A 22,859-nucleotide genomic window follows, 5' to 3' on the forward strand; every position below is an offset into this window, starting at 1 on the left:
GGAATTTAGCACGGCCAATGCACCTAACCAGCACGTCTTTCGGACTGTGGGAGGAAACCGGAGCACCCGGAGGAAACCCACACAGACACGGGGAGAATGTGCAGACTCCACACAGACAGTGACCCAAGCCGGGAATCGAACCCGGGTCCCTGGCGCTGTGAGGTAGTCGTGCTCACCACTGTGCCACCGTGCTACCCTGGGTCCCTGGCGCCCGGGTCCCTGGCGCTGTGAGGCAGCAGTGCTAACCACTGCGCCACCGTGCCGTCCCACACTCCACGCACCTTAGCACTGGAACTTGCAGTCATTAGCAATCCCCAAAATACTCTCCACTGGGGACCTTGGACCTGTGAATCCCCCATAACTGATCAGATTCCTGTATTCTTCCTAAACAAGACAGCGTTTAACTGGGAAATTAGTACGGAAAGTCCAGGAACTGATTAAGAGAGGTCGAAAGAAGAACATAAAGTTTTTTATTTAAATTTCTAATAGTAATTGTAACCTGCAAAAACTCAAAGCAAAGCACTGCAGATCCTGGAAGACTGAAACAAAATCAGAAAATGCTGGAAATATTCAGCAGGTTAGGCAGCGTCGATGGAGAGAGACAGAGTGAATGTTTCAGGTCAATAACCGTCCATCAGACCAGCAAGTGCACTCAGTGGAGAACGCACGGCCGCCAGGCAGTGCTAACTCAACATCATTACAGTTCCGCAGCTCTCCCCCGAGGCTTCTCCCTGCCCAGTTGATGGTCTGTGACGGCAAGGCTGAAAGAATGCATCTTTCCTCTCCAGAGTTGACTGAGGAGTCTGCAGGCTGGCACACGTCCAATGACCTGCTCTGAAAACTCTGCTCCCGAATGGACAGCTGTTTCCCAAATTCCACTGCAACAGCCCGAGACAATTCACAATGCTCCAAAACAATCAATAATACTCTAAATAAAACAACCCTTAACAAAAATCAGTGCGCCCTAACCCCCAACGTTGACAGCTCCTGGTAGAAAATTCCAGGATCCAAATCTTCACCAAAAATTAATTTGTTCTTTCTTGGGCCATATCCAAGCTTCATAGGATCATAGAATCCCTATGGAGACCATTCGGCCCATTGAGTCTACACCGACCACAACCCCACCCAGGCCCTATTCCTGTAACCCCAAGTATTTACCCTGCTAATCCCCTAACACTAGGGTCAGCTTAGTATGGCCAACCAGCCTAACCAGCACATCTTTGGACTGTGGGAGGAAACCGGAGCACCCGGAGGAAACCCATACAGACACAGGGAGAATGTGCAAACTCCACACAGACAGTGACCCGAGGCCGGAATTGAACCCGGGTCTCTGGCGCTGTGAGGCAGCAGTGCCAACCACTGTGCCACCGTGTCGCCCCATCCATTTGCATTTGAGATATATTCTTTACAGACAAAGAGATGAACAAACTAGGCCGAAACCGAGACCTCTGTCAACTTTCAGTGCCTAAGGTAACAATAATTTATAATTATATAATGCAATGAAACCTTCACAGGTGGCAGAGCAGGAGACTAGGGATAGTTAAGAAGGCATACGGGACACTTGCTTTCATCAGTTGTGATCGAGAGTATAAGAGTAAGGAGGTAATGTTGGAGTTGTACAGAGAGTTGGTTAGGCCACGGCTGTACTGTGTACAGTTCTGGTCACCTCACTATTGGAAGGATGTGATAGCACTCGAGGGGTACAGAGGATTCACCAGGATATTGCTTGGGGTGGAGCATTTGAGCTATAAGGAGAAACTGGATAAGTTTGGATTGTTTTCTTTAGAGCAGAGAAGGTTGAGGGGGGACATGATTGAGATGTGCAAGATTACGAGGGGTACGGACAGGGTGAGTAGGCAGCAGTTGTTCCCCTTGGTTGAGGGGTCAATCACGAGGTGTTATAGTTTAAGGGTAAGGGCAGGAGATTCAGAGGGAATCTGAGAAAACATTGTTCCACTCAGAGGGTGGTGGGAATCGGGAATGAACTGCCTGGGAAGGTAGTGGAGGCGGAAACCTTACAACCTTTAAAAAATATTTGAATGAGCACTTGAAACATGATAACATTTAAGGATATGGGACAAGTGCGGGAAAATGGGATTAGTGCGCCTTTAGTGGGCAATATTGTTGATGCAGACTCGATGGGCAGATGTTTACTGAGGGCAATTTGGTAACAATGCATGCAGAACATGGGCAGATTTGAGTGGGTTGTTAAGGATTCAAAGGAAAAGGAGCAAAAGGTGTGAAGGAAATGTGTCATAAGGGAGGTGGATGAAGGGAATTTACATTTCATTTGAATACTAAAAGATAAAACAGCGGGATGAAGGTTATCAAGTTTGGGAGATGGCAGTTAGAAAGAAATTAAGTCAGATAAGGGAGAGGTCAAAGGGTAAAACGGAAGCCTGATCGGATAAACAAGCTGCTGATTTACCTTGGAAGCAACTCCAAGAGACTCAAAGGCCCTGTGTGGTAACAGTTACTGGATTTTTACAGATCTTAAAATCTATCAGGTGTTGTGGAATAGTTGAAGGTGGTAAGAGAAGGTTGTTTGGAACTGTTTGTGATACTGTGTGAAATCACTGTCTTATTTAAGTCTACTTGTGTTTTTAAGAAGCATTTACTTTATTAAAAGCATCACAAAGAGTTGGGGGACATAATTTCCTGGATTTCACACCTCTCCTCATACTATACAAATTGCAACCAAAGTTGAGGGCCGTTGTCTCAAGTTTCCCTTCCAGGATTTGAACGGCACGGCATGAACCAACACCCATGCCCTTAACACTGGCAGGTTAGCACCAACGGAAATAAAATATTTATTGCTGACTTTACCTCATGCCGGGAGATCTGGGCCTGCAGCTGCTGGATGTTGCTGGTTGAGACTGGCTTCTCCTGGATCTCACGGTGTGCTCTGTCAATCAGCTGCTGGAGGTGGCGCATCTCTTGCTCGTACTGTTCATATTGGATTACTGCTTCCTGCAACGGCAAGCAACGTCCGCAATAAATGCTTATTATCTGACAAGCTCGTTCTGTCTGTCAACACCCTCAATAAACCCCTCACCATTTGCACTGCCATTCCAAAGATGAATGATGAAATTCTCACTGCACCCTGAATCCTCGCCTCTCCCCCCATTTCCTCCACTGGCTTTCCACTCACCTCCTCCCCGCCCCAAGGGATTATGTGGCAAAGTGGTTAGCACTGCTGCCTCACAATGTGAGGGACCCAGGTTCAATTCCAGCCTTGGGTGACTGTCTATGTGGAGTTTGCACCTTCTCTCCATGTCTGCATGGGTTTTTTCCGGGTGCTCCAGTTTCCTCCCACAGTTCAATGATGTGTAGGTTGGGTGCATTGGCCATGCTATATTGCCCCTAGTGTCCAAAGATGTGCAGGTTAGGTGGATTGGCCATGCTAATTTGTCTCTTAGTGTCCAAAGATGTGCAGGTTAGGTGGATTTGCCATGCTAAATTGCCCCTTAGTGTCCAAAGATGTGCAGGTTAGGTGGATTGGCTATGCTAAATTGTCCCTTAGTGTCCAAAGATGTGCAGGTTAGGTGGATTTGCCATGCTAAATTGTCCCTTAATGTCCAAAGATGTGTAGGTTAGGTGGATTGGTCATGCTAAATTGCCCCTAGTGTCCAAAGATGTGCAGGTTAGGTGGATTGGCTATGCTAAATTGTCCCTTAGTGTCCAAAGATGTGCAGGTTAGGTGGATTGGCCATGCTAAATTGTCCCTTAATGTTCAAAGATGTGTAGGTTAGGTGGATTGGTCATGCTAAATTGCCCCTAGTGTCCAAAGATGTGCAGGTTAGGTGGATTGGCTATGCTAAATTGTCCCTTAGTGTCCAAAGATGTGTAGGTTAGGTGGATTGGCCATGCTAAATTGCCCCTTGGCGTCCAAAGATGTGTGGATTGGCTATGTTAAATGTACGGGGATACAGGGATTTGGGGGGTGGACCTGGATAAGGTGCTCTTTCGAAGAGTCGGTGCAGACTCGATGGGCCGAATGACCTCCTTCTTCAGTGTGGAGATTCTATGATTTGGACCTGGAGGTGAGTGAGCAAGGACGCCATTTCATTCATCGATCACTCATGGCATTGTGAATCGGTTTGTACAGAAACATCACAGGGGGGGAGGGGGGTAATTTTCTGATTCTGCCCTGTTACTGGGGGAGCATGAGCCTTCTCTGTGAGCCACTGTGGTCCACGCCACACAGATACCCCCACAGCCCCATTAGGCCGGGATGTCTAGGATTCTGACATGGTGATGATGGTGGGACTGCGATTTTCTTCCAGGACAGGACGGTGTGGAGGGCAGCTTGACTATGTCGGTGGCCCATCCGTACCCTTGTTCTTTCAGTTGGTGCACCTCGCGGGTTGGGGGGTGCTGGGGAAGAAACCTTGGCGAGCTGCCGCAGATCATTCAGGGTGTCGAAGGGAGTGACTCCAGCACAAGGGCAGCGAGCAAACAAAACAAAGGGCTTTGAGTCCCCCAAATGTTCCCCCTCCAATCCCCCTGAAATCTATTGTGAGGAGAGTGTGGCAGAGCAGACTTCAATCAGGCCGGCTGTGAGACCCCCTCGGTCCGCAGCCACCCGCTTACCTGGAGGATGTTACACTGCTGGATGGCGGTGTGTTGCAAGCGACTCGCTTGTTCCTGCAGCCTCAGCGCCGTCTGACAGATGGGCAGGTTGGCGACGATTTCCTCGGGAATTCGCAGAGCAGCCTGGTGTCTGTGCACCACCTGCACCTTCTGCTTGAAGCTCTCCATGTCAGCCAGTAATCTCTAGTGAGACAGAAATCGTCAAGGGGCAAGTCGCCATCTGGAGATTGGGCGCGATCTTACGTCAAAGGAATTGACAGAATCATAGAATCCCTACAGTGCAGAAGGAGGCCATTCAGCCCATTGAGTCTGCACCGACCACAATCCCACCCAGGCCCTATCCCCGTAACCCCATGCATTTTATCCCAGCTCGTCCCCCTGACACTAAGGGGCCAATTAGCGTGGCCAATCCACCGAGCAATGCCGGAAGACTGCACTGCCGAACTCGCCGGAAAGGACTCCCATTTTCTCGCCATTATGGCACCTGGAAATATTTGGAAAAATTCCGCCCATCGGGTGAGATTTTCCGGCCCCGCTCGCCCCAAAACTGGAAAATCCCACCAGAGGTTAACAGATCTTTGAAATTTAAAAAAAAATTAAATTTAAATTTTAAAATATTGCTTCTTTTATATTCATTCCTGGGACATGGGCGTCGCTGGCTGGCCAGTATTTATTGCCCATCTCTAGTTGCCCTTGGAGGGCAGTTGGGAGTCAACCACATTGCTGTGGCTCTGGAGTCACATGTAGGCCAGACTGGGTAAGGACAGCAGAGTTCCTTCCCTAAAGGATATTAATGAACCAGATGGGTTTTTCCGACAATCGACAATGGTTTCATGGTCATCAGTAGATTCTTAATTCCAGATTTACTTGACACAACTAGGCTTGCATTAACACTGCAATGAAGTTACTGTGAAAATCCCTGAGTCGCCACACTCCGGAGCCTGTTTGGGTACACTGAGGGAGAATTTAGCACGGCCAATCGACCTAACCGACGCGTCTTTTGGACTTTGAGGAAAACTGGAGCGCCCGGAGGAAACCCACGCAGACACGGGGAGAACGTGCAGACTCCATACGGACAATGCCCCAAACTGGGAATTGAATCCGGGTATCTGGCATTGTGCCACCCCCACCTTTGCATGGTCTGTCCCCGCCCGCTACGATTCCCGTGGCAGGCGGGACAGGAAAACTCCGCCCATTGGGGCCGATTTTACCAAATCGGCTCTAAGTGCCGGGTGCGGTCGTAAATCAGACCCGCGCCCGGCAGCCGCGCTCCAGTGCCCCCATACGCCTTTTTCGGCGCGGGTCCAGTGGGCGGGGCCTAGCACATTTGCATCTGTCGGAGCACCGAACTGCGTATGCGCAGTTCCAAGCCGCCAGCACTCAGCACGCCCGAGCATGAAAGTGAAAGGCAGCGCTGACAGCACTGTTGTCGGGGGGGGGGGGGGGGGGGGGGGGGGAGGAGGAGGTGGGGATAGTGGGGGGATCTGACGTCTCTTCCCTGGCGGGGGGCGGGCGGGGGGAGCGGCAGGGGGCGGCATGTGACGTCTCTTCCCTGAGGGGGGGTCGGGGGTGTGGGGGGAGATGTGACGTCACCACCCCCCCCAGGGGCAGAGACGTCACATCCCCCCCCCCCCACCCCCTCAGGGAAGAGACGTCACATCCCCCCCCCCCTACCCCCCCCCCCCCCCTCCTAGGGAAGAGACGTCACATCCCAACCCCCCCTCCTCAGGGAAGAGACGTCACATCCCCCCCCCCCTCAGGGAAGAGACGTCACATCCCCCCCCCTACCCCCCTCTCCTCAGGGAAGAGACGTCACATCCCCCCCCCCCCTCCTCAGGGAAGAGACGTCACATCTCCCCCCCCCCCCCCTCCTCAGGGAAGAGACATCACATCCCCCCCCCCCCCCCACCCCCCCCCTCCTCAGCCTCAGGGCTGCCGGGGTGGTTCGCGGGGACGGTCCGCGAAGGGTGGTCGGGGGCGATTTGGCGGTTCAGTTGCTGAGTTGAAGCCCTATCGGACTTGAATTCAGCAACACGGTAAATGCGCGGGCGCCGATCGGATCGGAGCCTCGTAAAGTGGGAATCCTTGGGTAAGTTGGGCGCGGGTTTCATGATGCCGATTTAAATGCATGCAAATGCATTTAAATCGGCCCGCTGGCTGATTCGGGCGCGCGCCGGATCGGCGCCCGGATCAGCCGTTGGTAAAGGCGTGATTGGCCTTGGGTCGGGTCTGGATCACGTTTTAGGCCCGACGCCCAACTTTACCACGATTTTGATTTTGGTAAAATCGGGCCCTTAGAGTCAGATGTGATTTTTAAATAATGAATTGCAGGTTTTTTATTTTACTCTTTAATGAGATGTAGGTGTCGCAGGCTGGGCCAGCATTCATTGCCCATACCTAATTACCCTTGGACCGTGTGACTCACTAGGCCATTGCAGACAGCAGTTGAGAGTCAACCACATAGAATACAAACGCAGGGATGGATGTACTGCTGAGGCTTTATAAGGCTCTGGTCAGACCACATTTAGAATATTACGAGCAATTTTAGGTCCCATATCTAAGGAAGGATGTGCTGGTCTTGGAGAGGCTCCAGAGGAGGTTCACGAGAACGGTCCCGGGAATGAAAAACCTGACGTATGAGGAGCGTTTGAGGATTCTGGGTCTGTACTCGGTGGAGTTTAGAAGGATGAGGGGGAATCTCATTGAAACTCACAGGATACTGAAAGGCCTGGATAGAGTGGACGTGGGGAAGATGTTTCCATTAGTCGGAGAGACTAGGATCCGAGCGCACAGCCTCAGAGTAAAGGGACGACCCTTTAGAACCGAGATGAGGAGGAATTTCTTCAGCCAGAGGGTGGTGAATCTGTGGAATTCACTGCCACAGAAGGCTGTGGAGGCCGGGTCATTGGGTGTATTTAAGACAGAGAAAGACAGGTTCTTGATTGGTAAGGGGATCAAAGGTTACGGGGAAAAGGCAGGAGAATGGAGTTAAGAAGCAAATCAGCCATGATCAAATGGTGGAGCTGACTCAATGGGCCGAATGGCCTAATTCTGCTCCTATATCTTATGGCCTTCTGGTCTAACCACATTGCAGTGGCTCTGGAGTCACATGTAGGCCAGACTGGGTAAGGACGGCAGATCTCCTTCCCTAAAGGGCATTAGTGAACCAGATGGGATTTTCACAACAATCAATGATAGTTTCATGGTCCCATTACTGAGACTAGCTTTATAATTCCAGATTTTATGAATAAAATTTAAATTCCACCAGCTGCCTTGGTGGGATTCAAACCGTGTCCCCAGGGCATTAGCTGAGCCTCTGGATTACTAGTTCAGTACCACCAATTGGCCATCTCCACATGATTCCTCAGGGTGGGGAGGAGGTGAGCGGAGGGCCAATGGAGGGAATGGGGCAGGGGTGAGGATTTAGGGTGAAGCCTAATTCCTGGTGGGTCGCTGCCCCCTCTAACTTGTACTTCAAATACCCATTGAGAGGGACCTTCCTGCCTGTCTCCTCTCCACATTGAGAGGGGTCTCAGGAGGGCATGATGGAGTGGGGTGGGGAGGGGGGGGCGGGGGGGCGGGGGCGGGGAAATGTTCCTGAGAAATCCCAGAAGTGCCAACCTTGATGCGCAAGAGAGCAGAACTCCACAAGAGAGCAACACCTCCTCCACGATTATCCTCAACACCAGTGCCCCACAAGGCTGTGTTCTCAGCCCCCTGCTATACTCCTTATACACCTATGACTGTGTGGCCAAATTCCCCTCCAACTCGATTTTCAAGTTTGTTGATGACACCATCGTAGAGGGTCGGATCTCAAATAATGATGAGACTGAGTACAGGAATGAGATAGAGAATTTGGTGAACTGGTGCGGCAACAATAATCTCTCCCTCAATGTCAACAAAACAAAGGAGATAGTCATCGACTTCAGGAAGGGTAGTGGAGAACATGCCCCTGTCTACATCAATGGGGATGAAATAGAAATGGTTGAGAGCTTCAAGGTTTTGAGTGTCCAGATCACCAACAACCTGTCCTGGTCCCCCCATGCTAACACCATTGTTAAGAAAGCTCACCAACGCTTCTACTTTCTCAGAAGACTAAGGAAATTTTGCATGTCACCTACGACTCTCATCAACTTTTACAGATGCACCATAGAAAGCATTCTTTCTGGTTGTATCACAGCTTGGTATGGCTCCTGCTCTATCGAAGACCACAAACAACAAAAGGTCGTGAATGAAGTCCAGTCCATCACTCAAACCAGCCTCCCACCATCGACTCTGTCTACACTTCCTGCTGCCTTGGAAAAGCAGCCAGCATAATTAAGGACCCCATGTACCCCGGACATTCTCTCTTTCACCTTCTTCCAACGGGAAAAGATATAAAAGTCTGAGGACACGCACCAACCGACTCAAGAACAGCTTCTTCCCTGCTGCTGTCAGACATTTGAATGGACCCCCCTTGCATTAAGTTGATCTTTCTCTACACCCTAGCTATGACTGTAACACTACATTCTGCACTCTCCTCTTCCCTTCTCTATGAACGGTATGCTTTGTCTGTATAGCGCATAAAAAACAATACTTTTCACTGTATACTAATAAATGTGACAATAATAAATCAAATCAAATCAAAGTATTCCATTAGAATAGTGTTTTATTTGTTTTGTTAATAGTTTAGTTAACCTGTTCACTGTTAGTTAGATAAATGAAGTGTTACTTGTTAGGTGGTTATTTTGATTTAACCACTAGAAGTTGCTGGAGTGCAGATATTCCCCCTTCTCACACACTCTTTAACAGATTATGAATGGAGCTACTTCTCTTTGAGTGTTTGAGTGTTAGTTCTTAGAGAGGAGATCAACCTCCCCCTTCATAACAGAAGCACCTTAAGAATCTCTGAGGTTTTACTGGGGGAATGTCATTACCTCAAAGAGGTGCGATCCCTTCCTGTGAGTGACCAGTCTGTGCTGTGGGACCACGCCAACCTCCTAGTTTGTAGGTTACGTTAACCCCTGTGTGCCCCAGAATCAGGGATGGGCTGTTGGACCCAAGGCCTCCATCCCACCACACGCAGCAGACCACCATTCACACCAAGGCCTGGCTTCTCTTAAAGTTGGAGCAAAATGGCACGGTGTTGTTAGATCTCCGCACAGAGCAAGCTGACTGAGTCGCTCTCCCACACCTACCCTTTGTTAGTGTGTAGCTCAGCCTCCCTGAGGTGCTGAGGCCCTATTGAACCACAGGGGCACACACCTGTCTTGCTGCCTCAGTGATGGACACGCACAGTTCTGGCGGAACTCGCTGGCAGTTCCAAAGGTGGGGGACTCCAGCCCCACTCCGGAAAGCCTCACGTTCTCTGGCGATGAGGAACTCTGGCAAGTGGAGAGACTAGAGAGGCTGCGATTGTACCCCCATGGAGCTGAGAAGGTGGAGGAGAGATTTCCAGGAGGCGATCAAGGCGACAAGGGGTTTGGATAGAGGAGAGGGGAGAGAAATCTCTTCTACTGGCTGCAGGCTCAGTAACCAAAGGACACAAGTATTTTTAAGAGACTAGGGCAAAAATAAAGGTCGGGGGGAACTATGTTTTAAGCAACGTGTGAGTTATGATGGATCTGGAACGCACCTCTAAAATGATGGAGGAAGCAAGTCCAGGGAGGGAGTGGGGGCGGTGACAGATTCCCAGTACACTTTGTACTCTTGTACCAGGAGATTGGGTAGCATGCGCAATGGCGCCCTCCAGCAGTCTGCAGCCGGCTTCAAGGCGTGAATAGACTCTGACCGGAACTCTACCACCTCTACTGCCGCGGAATCGGCACAGGCGAGGGTCCGGCAACGGAAATCACTGTTGACCTTGGATGAGAATTTCGAGACTCGCCCAATCGAGGCCGTAAAACCCCACCCTCCATCTACTCCCCCGACCAGCAAGATCACACTTTGCCTCATTTTGTTTTTCTTAAGTGCCACAAGCTAGCGTGTGGGAGCTCGCCCAAAGAATGGGTGCCGTTCTCTCCTGCTTTCACACTCATTCAGCACTTAGATTCCTTTTGGCAAGACGTTAAGGAGAGAGCAGAGGTGTGCGACAAACCAAATAGCTCTTTCAAAGTGCTAGTACAAGCACAAATGTATGGAATGGCCTCCCTGGGTGCGGTGTGATTCGTTACCTGTCTCTGAAGGAGTTGCTCTTTAAGGCAGAGGCGTGTGAGCTCAGGGGAGGTCAAAGTGAGCTGGGCCTGTTTCACCATCGCCTGCAGGCTCTTCAACTCCGTCTCAAACTGCTCCATGTCCTGCAAGAGACACAAAGTGGATCAATGAGCATCATCGGCATGTCCGAGAGAGTGACCCGTGTCACCCATTCATTCCTTCCCAGGTCCGCAGTAGTCCTCGTGCAGCTATCCTTCCCAATACATTTCAGACAGAACATGTTGATAACCCCACAGGAGCGCAGGAGAATCGGCCGTTGCAGGAGGAAGAAAATGAACAGTCAGAGGCATGTCCGCTACGACTCTCACTAATTTCTACAGATGCACCATAGAAAGCATTCTTTCTGGTTGTATCACAGCTTGGTATGGCTCCTGCTCTGCCCAAGACCGCAATAAACTACAAAGAGTTGTGAACGTAGCCCAGTCCACCACGCAAACCAGCCTCCCATCCATTGACTCTGTCTACACTTCCCGCTGCCTCGGCAAAGCAGCCGGCATAATCAAGGACCCCACACACCCCGGACATTCTCTCTTCCGCCTTCTTCCGTCGGTAAAAAGATAGAAAAGTCTGAGGAGACGCACCAACCGACTCAAGAACAGCTTCTTCCCTGCTGCTGTCGGACCTTTGAATGGACCTACCTTGCATTAAGTTGATCTTTCTCTACACCCTACCTATGACTGTAACACTACATTCTGCACTCTCTCCTTTCCTTCTCCCCTGTGTACTCTATAAACGGTATGCTTTGTCTGTATGGTGCGCAAGAAACAAGACTTTTCACTGTATCCCAATACATGTGACAATAATGAATCAAATTAAATGTTTCAGTAAAAATGGGAGTGTACAAGCTTTAAATAAAGCGGCGACTGATTTACCTTGGCAGCATCTTGGAGGCTTTGCAGACGGGTCTGCATAAGCTGCTGGAGCTCTTCTGTCTGTTGGCGGAGGTTGCTGACACGCTGGGACATGGTATCCGTCTGATACACTTCGCTGACACAGTCTAACTTCTCACCCATGGCCTGCAGATCACTCAGAATCTCCTCCGATTCGCGCAGTGTGGCCTGCAGAGGAAAATAAAGTCCTGGGATTGACACCGGGCCTGAGGATTCCAGGAGTTCCAATACTTTAGCAGCCGGTTACTAACTTGTGCCAACGGAGTTTAAAGGGGCACTGGTGAGGGAAGGTAGAGGTAAGGAAGTGTTGTTGCAACTATACAAGGCATTGGTGAGGTCGCCCCTGGAGTACTGTGTCCAGTTTTGGTCCCCTTACTTGAGGAAAGATGCAGTGGCATTGGAGGCAGTTCAGAGGAGGTTCACTGGATTGATTCCAGAGATGAGGGGTTTGTCTTGTGAAGAGAGATTGAACAGTTTAGACCGATACTCTCTGGAATTTAGAAGAATGAGGGGAGATCAAATTGAGGTATACAAGATGATAAAAGGTATGGATAAAGTAGACGTGGAGCGGATGCTTCCTCTTGTGGGGCATTCTAGGACAAGAGGTCATAGTCTTAGGATAAGGGACAGCAAATTTAAAACAGAGTTGAGGAGAAACTACTTCTCTCAAAGGGTTGTGAATCTGTAGAATTCGCTCCCCCAGTGGATGCTGGGACAGTGAGTAAATTTAAGGAGGAGTTAGACAGATTTTTAATTGGGAATGGGTTGAAGGGTTATGGGGAGAAGGCAGGAAAATGGGGATGAGGAGCATATCAGCCATGATCGAATGGCGGAGCAGACTCGATGGGCCGAATGGCCTAATTCTGCTCCTCTATCCTGTGGCGTTATGGTGTACAGTACCTGGTAGGTGATGAGCTGGTCATTGAGCTGAGCCGCCGAGTGCCAGTTGATGGTGCTGTAACCCAGAGTCTTCGCTTTATCCAACCACTTCAGCACAAAGTCCAGCATCTCGTGGAATTCCTCCAATTGTGAAGCTGCCTGAACAACGGGAAAGGATCAGAGAGTCAGACTGGAACACCCGACACACACACTGACACACACACTGACACACACACTGACACATACACACTGACACACACACACACACACACACACACACTCACTCACACACACACACACTGACACACACTGACACACACACTGACACACACACTGACACACACACTGACACACACACATACACACTGACACATACACACTGACACACACACACACACACTCACTCACACACACACACACTGACACACATACACACTGATACACACACTGTCACACACACACACACACACACTCACATACACACTGACACATACACACTCACACACACTCACACACACTGTCACACACACACACACTGACACACACACATACACACTGACACATACACACTGTCACACACACACACACACACACTCACATACACACTGACACATACACACTGTCACACACACTGTCACACACACACACACTGACACACACACACTGACACACACACTGACACACACACTGTCACACACACTGTCACACACACACTGACACACACACACACACTGACATACACACACTGACACACACACACTGACACACACACACACACACACTGATACACACACTCACACACACACTCACACAGATACACACACAGATACACACACTGATACACAGACACACACTCATACACACACACACTCACATACACTCACACTCACACAAGCTCATACACACACACGCACTCACACACACAATCACACACACACTCACACACACTCACACACTCACACATTCACACACACACACACACTCACACATACATACACATACTGATACACACACTCACACACACTCAGATACACAGACACACACTCATAACACACACACTCATACACACACACACTCACACACATACACACACACACTCACATACACACACTCACACACACACACACAAGCTCATACACACGCACACACACACACAATCACACACACACACTGATACACACACTGATAAACACACTCACACACACACTCACACACTGATACACAGACACATACTCATACACACACAAGCTCATACACACACACACACACTCACACACACACACACTCACACACACTCACACACACACTCACTCACACACACACTCACTCACACACACACTCACACTCACACACACACACTCACGCACACTCACTCACACACACTCACTCACACACTCACTCACACACTCACACACACTCACTCACACTCACTCACACTCACTCACACACACACACTCACACACTCAGTCACACACACACACTCACACACTCACACACACTCACACACACACTTTCACACTCAGCGCCCCCATTGCCGCCCCTGCCGATCAGCTCCCATCCCCTACAGAGCTCCCTCCTCCCCTCCCCTCCCTCATACAGACCTCCCCCCGCCCACCCCCCGGGTCTCCATCAGAGGTAAATAAATAGGCAAAATGGGGGTGGCGAGATCATGAGAAGCGAGGAACCAGATGTAATCCCAATTTGTTGCCCCTCATCCTATTCAGGAAGATTCAGAGAGAATGTTCCCGATGGTGGGGGAGTCCAGAACTAGGGGTCACAGTTTGAGGATAAGGCGGTAAACCTTTTAGGACTGAGGTGAGGAGAAATTTCTTCACCCAGAGGGTGGTGAATGTGTGGAATTCACTCCCACAGAAAGTAGTTGAGGCCAAAACATTGTGTGATTTCAAGAAGAAATTAGATATAGATCTTGGGGCTAAAGGGATCGAGGGATATGGGGGGGAGGGGGAATCAGGATATTGAGTTTGATGATCAGCCATGATCATAATGGATGGTGGAGCAGGTTCGAAGGGCCGAATGGCCTCCTCCTGCTTCTAGTTTCTATCCTCCAGGCTCGCTGTGCCGATGGACCGGCAGGGCAGGGCAGGGCAGTAGGATCACACCCGGAGTCTTTCTCCATCTACCCAATTAAATATTTCAATCATCCGAAACACCTTGATTGAATCACTTCTTAATGCCTCTACACTCAAGATAAGGCAAGGCTAGACTTTGCAATGTCTATTCATCATCTAACCCATTGTAGAGAGATGAGCAGACATGGAATGGAACAATGGGGGGAATTTTACCATTTTGAGTCTAAGTGCCGGATCTGGGCGTCAAATAGATCCGTGCCTGGAATCCTCTTTCCAGCGCGCCCACACGCGTTTTGCCGGCTCCGGCCCGATCCGCGCTGTGGGCGGGGCTTAGCACTGGCGGACCGATCGGAACTCTGAACTGCGCATGCTCAGTTCGGAAAAAATCTGACAGAGCGCCCGGGCGTGAAAAAAAAAGCAGAAAGCGGAGAGAGCGGCTCTCTGACGATCATCCTCGGGGTGGGGGGGAGGGGGGGGGGGGCGGGGAAGACCAATCATCCCTTGGGGGGGTAGAGGGGAGGGGGTGTGACGTCTCATCCCCTGGTGGGGATGGAGAGGGGGTGTGACGTCTCATCCTCTGGTCAGGGGGGTTCCGCTGCGGCCGATCCCTCCTGGCACCATCACTGGTTCACTACCAGCCACAGCCATCTCTCCCGCTCTCTCGCACCTGCAGGGAAGAGTAATCTGTGGCTGGTAGTGAACCAGTGATGGTGCCAGGAGGGATCAGCCACAGCGGAACCCCCCCGACCAGAGGATGAGACGTCACACCCCCTCTCCACCCCCCCCCCCGGGGATGAGACGTCACATCCCCTCTCCACCCCCCCTCCCCCAGGGGATGATCGGTCACACCCCCTCTCCTCCCCCCCCCCCCCCGGGGATGAGACGTCACACCCCCTCTCCACCCCCCCTCCCCCAGGGGATGATCGGTCAAGCCCCCTCTCCTCCCCCCCCCCCCCTGGGGATGAGACGTCACACCCCCTCTCCACCCCCCCTCCCCCAGGGATGATCGGTCACGCCCCCTCTCCTCCCCCCCCCCCCCCCCCCCCCCCCCCCCCGGGGATGAGACGTCACACCCCCTCTCCACCCCCCCTCCCCCAGGGGATGATCCGTCACACCCCCTCTCCTCCCCGCCCCCCCCCCCCCGAGGATGAGACGTCACACCCCCTCTCCTCCCCGCCCCCCCCCCCCCCCCACCCGACCAGAGGATGACCTGGGTCAGAGAGCCGTTGCAGTCTCTGACCCCGCTCTTCAGAGGCTGCAGTGGCGACTTTGGACTTTTATTTTGCAGGTCGGTAACAGCGCGGACACAGATCAGGCCAGAAGACGGTAAAGTGGGATTTGGCGGTAGAGTTGGGCGCGCGGTTCATTAAGTCGATTTAAATGGATGCTAATGCATTTAAATCATCAGGCCGCCCGATTTGGGCGCGTGCCGGACCCTCGCCCGAATCGGGTATCAGTAAAGCCGCAATCTGCTCGGAATCATGTGCCGGTATAGGCCCGACGCCCAACTTTACCGCGATTTCGCGCCCGTTAAGTTTTCGTAAAATCAGGCCCAATGTCTGGAACTATAAAACACATTGTAATGATGTGAGGAGGGTGAACTTTGCGCTGTGTACACAGCCGGCTTTGCTTACCTTGTTGAGTTTGGAGGCTCTGTACTCAGTCTCCTTGAAGACCTGTTGATAGAGGCTGGAAAGCTTGGTCATGTCATCACTCAGGCACTTGCTCTGGTGAGGGTTCTGCTCTGTGAAGTCTTGCATGGTCGCGTCCAACTCCACAAGCTTCACGTTGCAGCTGTCAAGCTTGTCCCAGAGCCTCTGCAAAGACAAATCCCCTCACCATCAATCCTTTCCCCACTGTGATGCAAGCTGCCCCAGGGCCCAATCCCTAAACTTAGGGAGAAGCACAGGAAATGTGAGGTAATGCATTTTGGAAGGTCTAATACGGATAGGAAATATACAATAAATGGCAGAACCCTTAAGAGTATTGATAGGCAAAGGGATCTGGGTGTACAGGTACACAGGTCACTGAAAGTGGCAACGCAGGTGGGGAAAGTAGTCAAGAAGGCATACGGCATGCTTGCCTTCATCGGCTGGGGCATTGAGTTTAAAAATTGGCAAGTCATGTTGCAGCTTTATAGAACCTTAGTTAGGCCGCACTTGAAATATAGTGTTCAATTCTGGTCGCCACACTACCAGAAGGATGTGGAGGCTTTGGAGAGGGTACAGAAAAGATTTACCAGGATGTTGCCTGGTATGGAGGGCATTAGCTATGAGGAGAGGTTGGAAAAACTTGGTTTGTTCTCACTGGAGCGACGGAGGTTGAGGGGCGACCTGATAGAAGTCTACAAGATTATGAGGAGCATGGACAGAGTGGATAGTCAGAAGCTTTTTCCCAGGGTGGAAGAGTCAATTACTAAGGGGCACAGGTTTAAGGTGCGAGGGGCAAGGTTTAAAGGAGATGTATGAGGCAAGTATTTTACACAGAGTGTGGTGGGTGCCTGGAACTCGCTGCCGGGGGAGGTAGTGGAAGCGGATACGATAGTGACTTTTAAGGGGTGTCTGGACAAATACATGAATAGGATGGGAATAGAAGGATATGGTCCCCGGAAGGGTAGAGACTTTAGTTCACACGGACAGCATGGTCAGTGCAGGCTTGGAGGGCCGAAGGGCCTGCTCCTATGCTGTCGTTTTCTTTGTTCTTTAAAATCTATTGTGCCAATCTCTTCAGTGCCAGCTGCGGGTCAGTTGGTCCCATTCTCACTCCAAGTGGCACAGTAGTTAGCACTGCCGTCTCACAGCGCCAGGGACCTGGGTTCGATTCCCAGCTTGGGTCACTGTCTATGCGGAGTTGCACATTCTCCCAGTATCTGTGTGGATTTCCTCCGGGTGCTCCGGTTTCCTCCCACAGTCCGAAAGTTGTGCTGGTTAAGTGCATTGGCCGTGCTAAATTCTCCCTCAGTGTAACCCGAACAGGCGCTGGAGTGTGGCGACTCGGGGATTTTCACAGTAACTTCATTGCAGTGTTAATGTAAGCCGACTTGTGACACTAATAAATAAACTTTAACTTAACTTAAGTCAGATGTTTGCAAGTTGAAGGCCCATTCGACCCCTGGCTGAGACGTCCATGTGGTACATGTGGTACTGAGTGAGCTCGACACTGGCAAAGGTTCTCCCTTGCAGGTAGGGATGTGAAATCAAGGGCCCCGTCTACACTCCAGTGTGGTCAGGCAAGATCTCACTAGTTTGACAAAGCCCATTGGAGTTCTCCCTGCAATATTGCCAGTGCTTATGTCACAACTAATACCACACGAAAACAGACTATCCAGTCGTTACTTCAATGCTGTTTGTGGGATCCTGCTGTGTGCAAATTGGCTCTTGCCTTTCCCTCATTAGTGTTTTGAAAAGTTCTTCCTTGGCTGTAAACCACTTTGTGACGCCCTAAGATCGTGAAATGTGCTGTACCGATTCATATCCTTTCATTTACCATCACCATTTACCATCAGGGGAGGCAGGGGCGAAATGGTATTGTCGCTGGACTAGTAATGCAGAGACCCTGGGTAATGTTCTGGGGACCCGGGTTCGAATCCGGCCACGGCAGAGGGTGAAATTTGAATTCAGTTAAAATCTGGAATTGAGATGACCATGAAACCATTGTCAATTCTTGGAAAAACCCATCTGGTTCACTAATCCCCTTTAGGGAAGGAAATCTGCCGTCCTTACCCGGTCTGGCCTACATGTGACTCCAGAGCCACAGCAATGTGGTTGGCTCTCAACTGCCTTCAGGCAACTAGGGATGGGCAATAAATGCTGGCCCAGCCAGCGACGCCCATGTCCCACAAAATTAATTTTTTTAAATGACAGTGCGTAGTGTGGGAGCAACTGTCTCCATCTGGAACACTGAGGGAATGTTTCCGAGAGATCTGATAAGTTTAAAGTTTACTTATTAGTGTCACAAGTAGGCTTACATTGACACTGCTTTGAAGTTATTGTGAAAATCCCCTAGTCGCCACCCACCGGCGCCTGTTCGGGTAACACTGAGGGAGAATTTAGCACGGCCAATGCACCCTAACCAGCATGTCTTTCAGACTGTGGGAGGAAACCAGAGCACCCGGAGGAAACCCACGCAGACACGGGGAGAAAGTGCAGACTCCGCACAGACAGTGACCCAAGCCGGGAATCGAACCTGGGTCCCTGGAGCTGTGAGGCAGCAGTGCTAACCACCGTGCCGCCCCATTAAGTGCTGCATCAACTAAAGTTTGAAATGATAATAAAGTCTTCTTTTGCAAGAGAGCAGGACAACACGGGCTTACAGAGCTTTATCCAATCCTCATGTTAATAGAATGCAGACACTATTCAGTGGGAGGTGCTGTTAAATTAGGACAGTAACAGTTTCTTCCTGCGTCTGAAACATTGAATGGAAGAAAGGAAGCTCTCCTTTTGCTTCCTCACCTTATGCTCAATCTTGGCTTGTACGATATCCGTGCCCTTCTCTTTCAGCTTGCTGGAAATGCCGTTCAGTTCACTCGCGATCTGCTGCATCCTGGAGTTAAAGTCCAGAGTCACCGCTTGCATCTGCTGAACTTCCCCCTCTTTCAAATTCACCTGAAAAGAACCGAGAGAGTCGGGTTAACCGCAACCCGAGCCGGATGGTGAAGCATGAAACTAGAATCCTTAGAGTGCCGACAAGGCCATTCGGCCCATCGAGCCTGCTCCGACAACAATCCCACCCACTCCCTATCTCCATCACCCCACATATTTAACCTGCTAATCCCCCTGAGACTAAGGGGCAATTTAGCACGGCCGATCCACCTAACCCGCACATCTTTGGAGTGCGGGAGGAAGTCGGAGCACCCGGAGGAAACCCACGCAGACACGGGGAGAATGTGCAAACTCCACACAGACAGTGATCCAAGGCCGGGAATTGAACCCGGGTCCCTGGCGCTGTGAGGCAGCAGTGCTAACCCACTGTGCCACCGTGCCACTCCTGGACAAAGATCCTTTTGTTGACAGTTGGTTCATTCACAGAACACAGCAATACGCGGGTCTGCCTTTGACCTTCCAGCCACCCAGCATTCCCCCCGCTTTCATCCCCTTTTGAGTAGACAATAAACAAATTAACTAATTAACAGCCTCTTAAAACGGTACTGCAACCTCAATCAAAAAAAAGTTACAAAGGAAACTTATCAGATTGGAATAAGGCAGATTGCAGTCACGGATACACCGCTGGTGGAGAGGGTGTCTATGCTGCGATGGCGGGTGGATTGCCTGAACAAAGGCGATGGTGGGGTGAACGGGCAGGGACTTTTACCTGTTCCTCGATAGCCCCAAGGGCCAGTGTGACCTCAGCCAGCTGCTCGGAGAGCTCAGAGGGCAGAATGGTGTAAAGCTCCAGGTATTTATCGCGCTGGCGCTCCGCCAGTCGCTCCACGGTCTGGTGTCGGGCAGCCACCTCGGTGTGCAGTTCCTAAACACAAGACGTTGCATTCACAGTGAGAGAAAGACTCCCCAATTCCGTTGATTAGAAAACAAAACGCAATCAGCAAATCAGAGGAATTGAAATTATCTTTACCGGTGAGTGTTCCGCGACCACAAGACTCACTTGTACAATTCAAATCTCCCCGGTTCATAGGATCATAGAATCCCCACAGTGCAGAAGGAGGCCATTCGGCCCATCGAGTCTGTACCGCCCACAATCCCACCCAGGCCCTATCCCCGTAACCCCACACATTCTCCCTGCTAATCCTCCTCGCACTAAGGGGCAATTTACCAGGGAGGCTTCAGGAAAAACATCGTTAAAAGTTAAAGTTTATTTATTAGTCACAAGTAAGGCTGACATTAACGCTGCAATGAAGTTACTGTGAAATTCCCCCAGTCGCCACACTCTCCGGCGTCTGTTTGGGTCAATGCATCTAACCAGCACATTTTTCAGACTGTGGGAGGAAACCGGAGCACCCGGAGGAAACCCACGCAGACACGGGGAGAACGTGCAGACTCCACACAGACAGCAACCCAAGCCGGGAATCGAAGCCGGGTCCCTGGCGCTGTAACGCAGCAGTGCTCACCACTGTGCCACCTTACTCAGCGAGTGGTTTGCCTCTGGAATTCACTGCCTGAGAGTATGGTGACAGTGGATTCAATCGAGGCATTCGGAAGGGAACTGGTAAGTATTTGGACAGAAAATATTTGCAGGCCAGGGGAGAAAGGAAGGGTAGTGGATCTAGCTGAGTTGCTTTACAGAGAGCCAGCACAGATATGATGGGTAGAATAGCCTCCCCTTCTGTTCCGTGGCCATTCCATGATTCTAAGGCTGATCCTAAGTTACCCTGATAAATATGAGGGTTGTACAGGGTGGTGGCTGTGATAGTGGACTGGAATCATAGTATCCCTATAGTACAGAAAGAGATCATTCGGCCCATCGAATCTGCACTGATCATAATCCTACCCACGCCCTTTTCCCGTAACCCCACACATTCACTTTGCTAATCCCCTGACACTAAGGGGCAATTGTTTTTAGCAAGGCCAATCAACCTAATCCACAAATCTTTGGACTGTGGGAGGAAACTGGAGCACCCGGAGGAAACCCACGCAGACACGGGGAGAACGTGCAAACTCCACACAGACAGTGACCCGAGGCCGGAATTGAACCCGGGTCCCTGGCGCTGTGAGGCAGCAGTGCTAATTGGCAGTGAATTTTCATTATTTACCACTCTGATTCCCGGTCCTCCATGTTAAAGCTCTCATCCTAGTTTTCAAATCCCTCACACCCTCTCCCTATCTCTGTAATCCCTCCCCCTCACACACCACCCCCCCCCCCCCCCCCCCCCCCACCTGCCACCTCCCCCCCAGCCCCACAACCTTTCGAGATGGCTACACAAGCCATATGGGCATGGGAGCTTGGTATTAAAATAACTGGACTAATAATCCAGAGGCCTGGACTACAGCTCCGGAATCACGAGTTCAAATCCCACCATAGCTGCTGGGGAAGGGGGGTGGGAATTTAAATTCAATTAATTACGAAATCTGGGGGGCAATAAAGTCTCTTTTAAAAATGACCACGGAGCTACCAGATTGTCATTAAAACCCATCTGGTTCACTAATATCCTTTAGGGAAGGGAATCTGCTGTCCTTACCCGGTCTGGCCTACATGTGACTCCAGAGCCACAGCAATGTGGTTGACTCTCAACTACTCTCTGAAATGGCCGAGTGAGACACTCAGTTCAAGGGCAATTAGAGATGGGCAATAAATACTGGCCCAGCCAGTGACGCCCACAGCACATGAATAAATGAAGAAATTCTCCCATTTTTGGCCTCTTGGCATATCCCGGATTTCAAACACCCCATCATTAGTGGCCAAACCGTTAGAATCATAGAATCCCTACAGTGCTGAAGGAGGCCATTTGGCCCATCGAGTTTGTACTGCCCACAATCCCACCCAGGCCCTATCCCCGTAACCCCATGCATTTACCCTACTATGTCCCCCTGACACTAAGGGTCAACTTGGCATGGCCAATCCACCTAACCTGCACATCTTTGGGCACGAAAGGTGGATGTTACGACCTCGCTCAGGTGAGACCAGAAAGTCCCGCCCGAGGTCAACGGAGATTTCCGTCGTTGGACTCTCGCCCACGCCGATTCCGTGGCAGGCGAGGTGGTAGAGTTCCGACCAATGGGGCAATTTAGCATGGCCAATCCACCAACCCCGCACATCTTTGGAGTTTGGGACGAAACCGGAGCACCCGGAGAAAACCCACGCAGACACGGGGAGAACGTGCAGACTCCACACAGACAGTGAACCAAGCCGGGAATCGAACCCCGGCCCCTGGCACTGGGAGGCCCAATGCTAACCACTGTGCCACCGTGCCGCCCAGTCAGCCCACATTGACCCTCCATGGAGACCTGCATTCATTCCCATTCCCCGTTCCATCCCCATTAGAAGACTAAGGAAATTTGGCATGTCAGCTACAACTCTCACCAACGTTTAAAGCTGCACCATAGAAAGCATTCTTTCTGGTTGTATCACAGCTTGGTCTGGGCTCCTGCTCTGCCCAATACCGCAAGAAACTACAAAAGGTCGTGAATGTAGCCCAATCCATCACGCAAACCAGCCTCCCATCCATTGACTCTGTCTACACTTCCCACTGCCTCGGCAAAGCAGCCAGCATAATTAAGGACCCCACACACCCCGGACATTCTCTCTTCCACCTTCTTCCATT

At 50.9% G+C, this 22,859-nt stretch overlaps 2 protein-coding genes across 7 annotated transcripts in view; one reads left to right on the forward strand and one right to left on the reverse strand.

The window, feature by feature from the left end:
• The window catches only part of esr1 (estrogen receptor 1), an 887,250-nt gene that overhangs the window by 734,877 nt on the left and 129,514 nt on the right, over nt 1–22,859 (forward strand). The window lies entirely within an intron of this gene.
• Nucleotides 1–22,859, reverse strand: part of LOC144504750 (nesprin-1-like) — a 603,924-nt gene that overhangs the window by 212,639 nt on the left and 368,426 nt on the right. The window contains exons 81-88 of the mRNA XM_078230493.1: nt 19,955–20,110; nt 19,096–19,248; nt 16,279–16,461; nt 12,576–12,713; nt 11,658–11,843; nt 10,746–10,868; nt 4,594–4,776; nt 2,827–2,970 (exon numbers count right to left, since the gene is read on the reverse strand). Of these exons, the coding sequence (XP_078086619.1) occupies nt 2,827–2,970; nt 4,594–4,776; nt 10,746–10,868; nt 11,658–11,843; nt 12,576–12,713; nt 16,279–16,461; nt 19,096–19,248; nt 19,955–20,110 (1,266 nt within the window). The remainder of the gene's footprint in view (nt 1–2,826; nt 2,971–4,593; nt 4,777–10,745; nt 10,869–11,657; nt 11,844–12,575; nt 12,714–16,278; nt 16,462–19,095; nt 19,249–19,954; nt 20,111–22,859) is intronic.

This window comes from Mustelus asterias, chromosome 15 (genome assembly GCF_964213995.1).
Source record: "Mustelus asterias chromosome 15, sMusAst1.hap1.1, whole genome shotgun sequence".
In the NCBI taxonomy this organism is placed as follows: domain Eukaryota; kingdom Metazoa; phylum Chordata; class Chondrichthyes; order Carcharhiniformes; family Triakidae; genus Mustelus; species Mustelus asterias.